A 10,017-nucleotide genomic window follows, 5' to 3' on the forward strand; every position below is an offset into this window, starting at 1 on the left:
GCTACTGCACTAAGCCAATGCTAGAGTGCAAGTATATTAAGATGCATGGAGAAGTTGATTTACTTTTCAGTTTGCCAAAGAACTTATAGATGATGTGTGTGCGGCACTCTAAAAAGGAGGAACTCGCCTCCTCTTTACCAATCTTTTTTTGGGTAGAAGTTGATTCTGGGAAGAGGCTAGAGCCAAGCCAGGCAAGTCTGTCTTTCTGCTTTGCAGTTAGCAGTTTATTATAACAAACAAAAGACACAGAAAAGACAGACCAGGTAGGTACATACCTCTTTGGAACACCAAGCACATTTTGGATGAATGAGCAGGCACTCTTCACAGGAGGCAGCACTTCCCCTTGTGCAAATGTTGAGACCTGCAGCGATAAACAACAGAGAATAGGGGTTATTTTACTGGTGAAATACCTTGAAATGGGTAGATTACATACATTATGTAACAATTAATGTGAGATTAAACATTTTACAGGCCTTTGGGCCTTGAACCTGTGAAAATTAGGACTGTCGTGATTTCCTGTCCTCCCTGCTCAATTGATTTTGGAAGAATTAGTTAACTGAGCAAGCTAAGTAAATATTTCCAAGACTTCTGCTAGAGCATTCCTTTGATATTAGTGTTGCTCCTTGCAAATCCTAGATAATACTGACTTTTAAAACTAACCTCTGCAGTTGATCTAATGTACATGACTTCAGGTATGCAAATAGCATAAATGAAGTAGACATATTTATCAGAGTCCTGTGTGTGGTAAGATTGGCAGGGGCTGCTCTCCCGTCGACACTGCTACTTTTCTCACCCTGGTGGAGTATTGGTATCAGCGAGAGAGTGCTCGGAGATCAATTTATCGTATCTAAGTAGATGTGATAAGATGACGGCCAGTGGATCGATCGCTGCAGTTTGATCTCCAGCATAGGGAAGACAAGCCCTTAGAATGGAACCTGTTGTTCCACACTGCATGGTGGTATGTTTTTGACTTGCAATGCTAATGCAAAGACCACATTGACCCAGACACACAACTTGCAATTAGGAATGTAAAGGAATAACTGGTTAACCAGCAGCCCAGCCAGGCTGGAGCAGCCCCCCTCTCCCAAATCAGGCAGGGGCCTGCTCCAGCCCAGCTGAGTCCATTATGTTGAGGACAGGAGGCACTAGCAGCCCCCCGCCTCCACAGTGCAATGGGCCCTGCCTGGCCCAAGCAGGCCCCCCACAGTGCAGTGCAACAGGCCCAACCCAAGCAGCCTCCCTGACCCCTGCAGTGCAATGAGCCCAGCCCGAGGATCTCCTCCCCACCCGCAGTACAGGCTCAGACCAACCTAACTGGAGCAGCCTGGATGGCCTGGAGCTACTCCCCTTCGTGTTACAGTACGGTCGGCTACTCCAGCCAGCCACAGCTGCCACACCGTGGGTGGAGGGCTGCTCCCTGGTTAACTAGTTAAACACAGCGTTTAACCAGTTAACTTTTTAAACAACCGTTTAGATCCCTACTTGCAATGTTATCTACACCCTCAATTATTAGCATCATACAGAGTACAGACAACTAACAGGGGTTATATGCAAAATCTAGTATGCAGGTTCTGATCAGATTCAATTAGTGCAGACTTGCCATCCCTAGGGTTAAACTGTACTCAACACCAAAGGCATTAGATTTGAATGCAACCGCTTACGTCTAATGGTATCTGTAGCTATGATGAAAAGAACATTGGATACTATTCATGTCTCTATGCTCCTCCATGCAGCTATTAACGTCAATGATCAATAACTAATTAAACAAAATTCTAACAGAGGTGTCTATGTGCATGCTGCATAGTCTAAAAGGAAATGCCTCGGGCTTGAATTCTGAGCCCACTTATTTTTTCAATAGAAGCATTTCAGGCCTCATGCTACAGTTCATCTATTTGCAGACAATTCTGTCCACAGACTCTATTGAACTACGCATGAAGCTCAAGCAGACTTGGTGATGTCGGGAAATGGCCTCATTAAAGTTTTGCTCTTTAGCAAGAACTTTGTGGCAATGTTTGCTTAGGAGTCCCAACTGCCTTCTTCTCGGAGAGTATTTATATTTAAAAATGTTAAATGCTGGATTTGGCTATATGAGTCACTGAAGTCTGAGGGCTAGATCAAAGAGGAAGGAAGAAGTGAATCAAGCTGGACAGCTGTATAAGGCCAAACCAGGCTCTAGGTCAGGGGTGGGGAACCTTTTTTTGGGTCAGGGGCCACTGATCCACAGACAAATCAATCAGGTACTGCACAGACATGAGAAGCAAAATGAGAAGCCCCTGACCTGAGAAGCAGAAAGACACTCCCCACGTTCCCCTTGCACACCAGAGCCTGGGGAGGGGGGGGAGGCTAGTAGATTTTGTGTGCTCCAGCCCTGCGGTTGGGTAGCAGGGGGCTGGAGTGCCAGTGTGGTCTCCCCAATGCTGAGCCTCAGGAGCCAAATCTAGGCAAGCCATGGGGGCTGAGATTCCCCACCCCTGGTCCTTAAAATAAGCCCAGCTTCTGGACTTTTCAAGAATTTAAAAAAAAAATGAAACAAAATATTGATTATACAACTGAGCTACTCTCTGTAATTAACAGGTTGGACTCTATTTCCCAACCAGGCACTAGATGTAGTTTCCAGAAAAGCCGTAAACCTTTCCCCATTCAGAAGAAGTCTTGCAATAATGGGTTTCATAATACAGCAAAACTCTTGTGTTTTACTTTGTGTACATATGAATTCAGGAGGTAAAGGAGAGGACTATCTGGAGAGAAAACAAACTCTTATGGAAATCAGCCTTCCTGCTGCAGATACAGCCAGAACGACTACACAGCAGGGCTTAGCTCAATTTTTGTTGCTTATTTCAAGTTGTGTCAATCGAGTAGCTTATTTCGAAGTTGGGAGCGTCTACACAGCACTTATTTCAAAATAGAGCATTCTTCCTCTGACTTCCCTTACTCCTTGTACAATGAGGGTTACAGGAGTCGGGAGTAAGTCATCCTCCAGTCTGACATTATTTTGAAATGTCAAAATAACTGCCTGCAGTGTAGACACGGACTAAGTTATTTTGAAATAATGTTGCTGTGCATACCCTAAATGTCCAAGAGGGACTAGATGGTATGCAGGAGCCTTAAAAGCCTTAGATATACCCTAAATGTCCAAGATAGGTCTTTGATGCTGATTTTGTAAAACCAATGCCTCACTAAAGAGATTGAAACAACAAATGGTCTGGTAGCACTTTATTGACTAACGAAACATGTAGATGGTGGTATGAGCTTTCATGGGCACAACCCACTTCTTCAGAGGACCGGAGTTATGAGTTGGGGATATGAAAACTCAAAATAAATAGGAGGGGGGAAGGGGAAGGGGGGAGAGAAAGAAAAAGGGAAGGGGGTGAGAGACAGAGCATCATTAAGTATCTGGAGAATGGGTACTTAAACCTAAGCAGATAAATTCAAAGTCAATAGATAGATTCTTAAAACAGGAAGGATACCACACAGGGAGCTGTTAGCACCTTCAGTGTTTATTAAGTAGGTAAAGTCCCCACCAGCCCATTTATCAAGTAGTATGGTTAAGAGGACATCTTTAGAAGCCAACAGCAGCTGAGTTCTAATCCTGACACTTTGACATCATTTAACTTTGTCGGGAAAGTGGGGATAATTTTTATGTATCTTCTTTACAGGTGTGATTGTGAGCATTTATGTCCATGATATCCAAAACACTAGCCACATGTGGCTATTTGGCCAATTGAGTGTGGCTAGTTTGCTATAGCAGCAGACACTATAGCAGCTACTGCTTCAGAGCTGGTTGGACACCCCTGGTGGCAGAGGTGCATGCGAAGTCTCCTCCCTCTGCCAAGGGTACATGGCACCAGAGGGAATAGCCAGCTGTTCAAAACGGCTGGCAGTTCCCTCTGGGCGCCGGGCGCCTCTGGCACGGCAGGGACCAAGATCTCACGTGCTCGCTTACCCCTCAGGGAGAGCAGGCAAAGTCTCCTCTTCCCCCCAACCCTACCAGGGGCACATCCCTTCTGCCCTAGGCCCAACCCTTCCACCTGAGGACCACTACCAAAATTGGTGAAGCGGCCCCCTCTACAAAAATTATTGCCCACCACCCATTCTCCAGATTGCTCTGCCCTGTATCTAGTTCCACCTGCTCCAGCACCCAGAAGGCTCTGAGTGGCTTCTTCAAATCCCATTTCCTTGGCATAGGAGAACTTGCACTGGTTCCACCAGGAGAGGGACCTCTGACTGCACCAATGAGGGGGAAGGACAAGATTTGCACCCATGAGGATAATTCCTCTACAATACCAGAATTCTGATGATGCAGAGTGAGCTACACCAGCCAGCAACTTTGATGGGCTCCCCAAGCACCTCTCAAAAACAGATGCTCCAGGAAAATAGCTGTGACCTTATTTGAAACCAGTTTTGTCATAAATCCCAATATAGCAGGCTCTTTAATACGTAGAGCACTTTAATGTACCCACCTGCCTGAAACAGTGAAATATAGTTAGCTCTATATCCACGTAGTTAGGCACAGGATTTCATGCTAGGTAGGGGCTGAGACATCTATATGACCCACTCAAGTCACTAAGAGTTGTAAATGCTCAGCATCCCATAGAATAGAAGAAAATTGATAGTGAAAATCCAAGTTTTACTGTTCCAGGCTATAGCACTATTCACAGGATGAATAGCTTGTAAATGAAGCTAGTTAAAAATGTAAACACAAAGGATACATAAATGAATAGTGAACTCAAAGCAGTTTATTGGGCTTTCTTTATAAAAGACCAGTACTACACTAACAGAGAATGCCATTTCCAGTATTATCAGAGCTGTTTTAATAGGTGTCCAGGAGCCATAAAAGCATCCCTGCTGAGGAGAACAATGACAGCTCTCTAGAATAAGTGCAATCTTCACATTAGGCCTGAACCTGAGCCAGGAGCAATATAAGGAAAGGCAGCCTAGATATCAACATATAATAAAACAAGTTTATGGTTTTTATTAATACTGTTATTCTCCATCTAGATCACTGAAGGCCTGTAACCCAAACACTCAGAGAAGCCTAACCAAAATTCCAGGAAGGAATATTTCTTCAGTTGAAGTTGATTATAATCAACATTATTCCTTTTCATGCCAAGTAGAGAATGGTTTGAGTTGTAAAATACTGATCCACAAAGTTTAAGGTGGTCCACATCCAGGGATGTGGTCTCTAGACCACATTCAATAATAGCAAATCTCTACCAATTCTGAATGTAAGGCATTAAAATGAAAAAACCCCATGAGGACCTAGATATTTGCCAATGAGCAACAACATGCAAGTTCTTTGCACTATGGAGCAAAACACAAAAATTGTTTAGAAACTATTGGAAATTAAAGCCCTTCATAAAAATTGCTCTCTAGTCAATATGACTCTTGGCATGCTCTCTATTAGTCTCTCAGGGCACTTAGAGAAAAATAACAGGCCTGTTCAGATAACTACTTCTTGTGCTATTGTGACAATTTTTGCTGCACCTGGATACAGAGCCCTGGTCAACACTGTTATTTCAGAGTAACACATGAAACACTACACTACAAAGCCACACTACACTACACAAAACCGTCCACTCTACAAAGCCTGTTATTTTGAAATAAGGGGCTGGTTACTTCGAAATAACAACTCCTGCTTTCCTCGGGGTATAACGTGTATTTCAAAATAGCAATAATGTGGACACTCCACTGCTGCTATTTCAAAATAACTACTCCCCAGAGTCATTCAAAGTAATTACTCCCCAGTGCTTCCTTAGGCTCTAAGTCAAGGTAGCACATCTCCATTAGGGGAGCTGGCTTCGGACTAATTTCAAGGCTGCCCTGTAATGCAGACACACTATTTCAAAATAGTTATTTTGGGAGTTATTACTTAAAAATTAGTTATGTAGTGTAGACACGTCCAGAGATCTAGTAACAGAAGGGTAAGCTGATCACATGAGGTTTCCAGGGCTTAGCTGAAGACAACACACTTCAAGTGTGATTTCTTAAAGCTACAGAGGTTTTGAACAACAAGGCACAGGTGGTTGTTATTTACCACTGTGATTTTTGGAAACTGAAAAAATATATGATAAACAGTAAACATTTTGGAATATAAAACACAAACAAAACACAGAAGAAAAATCAAGAGAATCTTTGCACTGGTTAACTGCTCTATTTAATTGGGACTAACTTAAAAGTACAGAGCATGAAAGTTATTTTTGGTTATGTGGTCTCTGGGATTTTTCCCCCCCCATTCGGATTGATAGTAAAAAGGGACACACCTATCCAAAAACCCTTGAGCACCCTGACACCATTTACAAAAATAAAATGTAACAACCTGCCCCCAAATTTGATGGAGTTGGCTGTTTTCTGAAGCACAGGTAAAACAAACTCATGCTTTCATTGTTTGGCTTAACTAGGGGAACTATGGACTGTAAAAGGATGATGCACGTGCATGCACTTGGTGAGATCTCTCCCTTTCCCGGTGCATTTCTGAAGGTGTTTCAGAGTAACTCTGCACTGCATCATCAGCCTTACACCAGATACAATTCTCCATGAAACTAATTCAACTCCTTTATCAAAAGCCACTTATGACAGAGCCAACCCAGGCATTCAAAACACCTCTCCCCGACATGAACAGTCCTTGGCTCGCAAGGCGGGGAGGGGGGGGACCTACTACAGAGATCTCTTCTGGATAAATGCCCCCAATCTGCGGTGGCTGCCCCCTCAGTGGTGGGCGAAGGGAGCTCTGAGAGAGACAGCGCTTGGACAGAGCTTTTGAGTCGAAAGGCTCTGGACTGGAGAAAGCCCCAGGACCAAGGCAATGGAATTCAAAACAACAGGTTATTTACAACCTTCAAACCACAAAGTGTTTTCAAGGAGCCTTTTGTCCTGCAAGAGGCAGCCCCAGGAAGGGGGGGGTTCCCCTCTAAGAAAGGCGGAGAGGGGACCAAATCCAGAACTGTGGCCCCCCCGAATTTGGTGCTTGCCAGGACCCCCACAATTAGTCACTTCCCTCGCCCCACCCCACGCCGCACGCCCCACAGCGCTGCCTGTTCCCATTCGCAACCCCGCAACGAAAACTCCTCAGTTTGCAACTCGAAACAACCCGCCGGGCCCGGGAGCCAACTTACCCCTGAGGCTGGGGAGCAGGGAGGAGAGGAGCAGCAGGCAGGCGGCGCTGGGGGGAGCCAGCCCCCGTCTCCGGGGCATGCCTGCAGAGGAGCCCGCCGCGCTCTGCTTCCCTCCCGCCCGGCGGCGGCTTTAGCGGCGGCAACAGCTGGAGCCGCAGCTGCCTGCCCGGCAGGGGGCAGCGCGCTGCTCGGCCGCGGCGGCAGGAGCGATGCCGGGCTGGCGGGCAGGCATTACTGCCCCGGCGGCCAGGTCACAGCGGCCGCCGCCCCGGGGGGACCATGCAGCGAGCCCCGCCGCGCCTCCCGCCCTCAGGGGATCCCCACCCCGGCCATCAGCAGCCGGCGCCGGCCTGGGCTGCAGCGCCGCGGGCTCACAAGCTGCGTGGTGGGACCGCCCCGTTCCCCAGCCCTCGGAGGAATCCCTTCATCGCGCCCTGCCCGGCTCTGGCTCACGCTGCTGCTGTCCCCTCCCTCCCCGCCTGCTCCGCTCCCTCCTCCGGTCTCCTCCCCCTGGGTCTGCCCCACGCTTCCAAGGCTCAGCAACTTTCTGCCTGCAAGACGGAGCGATTGAGAAATCTCCCCCAGCTGACCCGTGAGCACGCAGGGCTGCTGAACACTTAGCTGCCCGCTGGGAGTCCTCGCCCGGCACACACACGCCAATAGACACACAATCGCTCCCAGGCTCCACCCAGACACACAACCCCTGACCTACACACCCTCACAGCACTCTGCCCCCGGATACACAGCACGCACAAGACTTTCAATTAAACCCACACAATCGCACACGCCCCAGACAGTTCAAACACATACGCTGAGGTATGCAAACAGCTACAAAGACGTACCTCACAAAAATTCTCAACCCACACACCTCCTGTCCAAATGGGTATGGTTTTATAACTTGCCATGGCTTGGCCGAATTCACTTTTTATTTTTTTGTAAATTCAGTGGCTAATGTCAATGTTTATTCCTAAACATTTTATATTTTTATCAACTTTAATTTTTAGAGTTGTGAGAAATTGTCAGCTAAGAAGGAGCCTAGTCATTAGTTAGTGATGGCATATGCTGAGATTCAACAAGTAAAAGTTTCATAACCATTTAAACACAAATTGTCAATATTAAATGTAAAAATATACAGTTACAATACAAATACACAGTATCCTTAAATCAAACTAATACATTTTCAAAACAAGTTTTTCTTATTTGGTCTGTCTATAAATGTTTATTTTCAATAGAAGTATTTTTCATCAGTTGTGTACACACTGTGAAATCAACATTTTACTAATACAAATTCAATTCTTTAATGCCTGCCCTCCATTTGCTTACATTAATGTCTTGTAGTGCATTTCTGGAAATATAAAGAACAATTCAGATCTATAGAATTGCCTGTCTACTGTTAACTCCAAGTCGAAGGATTATTTAAATATAATTCCCTGAATTTCCTAGCTACCTTCTACAGTTTCAGAAGCAGGTTCAAAAAAACATATTTTCTATCCATTTGTAGCAGTTAGAAAACATTTCAGATCTAGAGGCCGACTGTGGATTTATTAGGGCGTTTCAGTTGCTGTTTTGGTTTACTACTTTCGTTTTCATGGATTATAACTCAGTTCTGTAATATTAAAGGAAAATTCCAGTAATTAGTTATACTAGTTTAGGCTTGAATTCTAAAAGCTTTTCCACTACCTGTCTGGCTGGATTGAGACATTAGAGTTTGAGCCTAAGAGACACGAAGTGCACACATCTCCATTCCTAAATCTAATATTTACATATGTAAACATTTACATATGTAAATATTATAGTGTTCAGAGTTATTTTTGAAAAAATGGTCAATTGTGTTGTCATAACTAGGAAAGATTATGAAACTGGATTTATTCTAACTATTTGTTATCTATGTTCAAACCTTCTGTTAGGAATTGTTGACACACAAAAGTGCCACTTTCACTATACCAATATATATACAGCAGTACAAACCCCTTAAGGTGGACACAGTTGTACCAGGATAAATGTACAGCTTCTTCTCACATGGGAAGGGGAATAAGCAGTCTTATCAACCCTGAAGTTACAAAACCATAAGTCAGACCCCACAACAATCATGCTGGGTTGGGTTTGCTTATTGTTTTAAAGATTATAATCTGTATTTGGCCTGCCTTGATTTTTGTACTTCTTCCACCAGTGCCCAGTCTGTGTGTGTGGGAGACACAATTAGACTGCCAACACGCCTAAATTTATGTGATACACTAAAAAAACAACAAATAGTCTGGTAGCACTTTAAAGACTAACAAAACATGTAGATGGTATCATGAGCTTTCATGGGCACAGCCCACTTCCTCAGATGACCAGTGTTAGATGTCCAGAACTAAAATAAATAGGGGAGAAGGAAAAAAACGGGAGGGGGGGGGAACAAGAAGAGGTAGTGAGTATAAATATCCCCCTGATATTTTTATAACCACTACCTCTTCTTGTTCCCCCCTCTCTAATTTTTTTCCTCCTTCCCCCTTCTTTTCCCCCATTTATTTTAGTTCTAGTCATCCAACACTTTGGTCATCTGAAGAAGTCGGCTGTGCCCATGAAAGCTCATGATACCATCTCATGTTTTGTTAGTCTTTAAAATGCTACCAGACTATTCGTTATTTTTAAAGTTCATCCTGTACAGACTAACTCTGCTACCCCCTAAAACTTTTAAATTTATGCAGTAATTTTGGCCCCCACTACAGGAACTTTTGCCCTCACATCCACCTTAACCCTCTGCTAAACAAACAATCAGGAGCGGCCCTAGACAAGCTGCCGGCAACTGGCGCCCTGGGCGAAACATGCGATCGGCGCGCCTGCCTCCAAAGCCCTCAACGGCCGTTTAACTTGGCGCCCTCGGTGACCACCTAGTTTGCCTGTATTGATGGGCCGCCACTGC

General features: G+C 44.9%; 1 protein-coding gene across 2 annotated transcripts in view; it reads right to left on the bottom strand.

Annotated features, from left to right (window-relative positions):
- ITGB5 (integrin subunit beta 5) overlaps positions 1-7,650 on the bottom strand; it is a 124,285-nt gene extending 116,635 nt beyond the window's left edge. The window contains exons 1-2 of one of the 2 annotated variants that reach the window (XM_075933150.2): positions 7,113-7,642; positions 276-361 (exon numbers count right to left, since the gene is read on the bottom strand). In XM_075933150.2, the coding sequence (XP_075789265.2) occupies positions 276-361; positions 7,113-7,191 (165 nt within the window). In that variant the 5' untranslated portion in view covers positions 7,192-7,642. Of the gene's footprint in view, positions 1-275; positions 362-7,112 lie in introns of both variants that reach the window. The other variant, XM_075933151.2, reaches the window with a different exon arrangement.
- Positions 7,651-10,017: the final 2,367 nt, after the last annotated feature.

The sequence above is a fragment of the Pelodiscus sinensis genome, chromosome 7 (genome assembly GCF_052426305.1).
Source record: "Pelodiscus sinensis isolate ZL-2025 chromosome 7, ASM5242630v1, whole genome shotgun sequence".
NCBI lineage: Eukaryota > Metazoa > Chordata > Testudines > Trionychidae > Pelodiscus > Pelodiscus sinensis.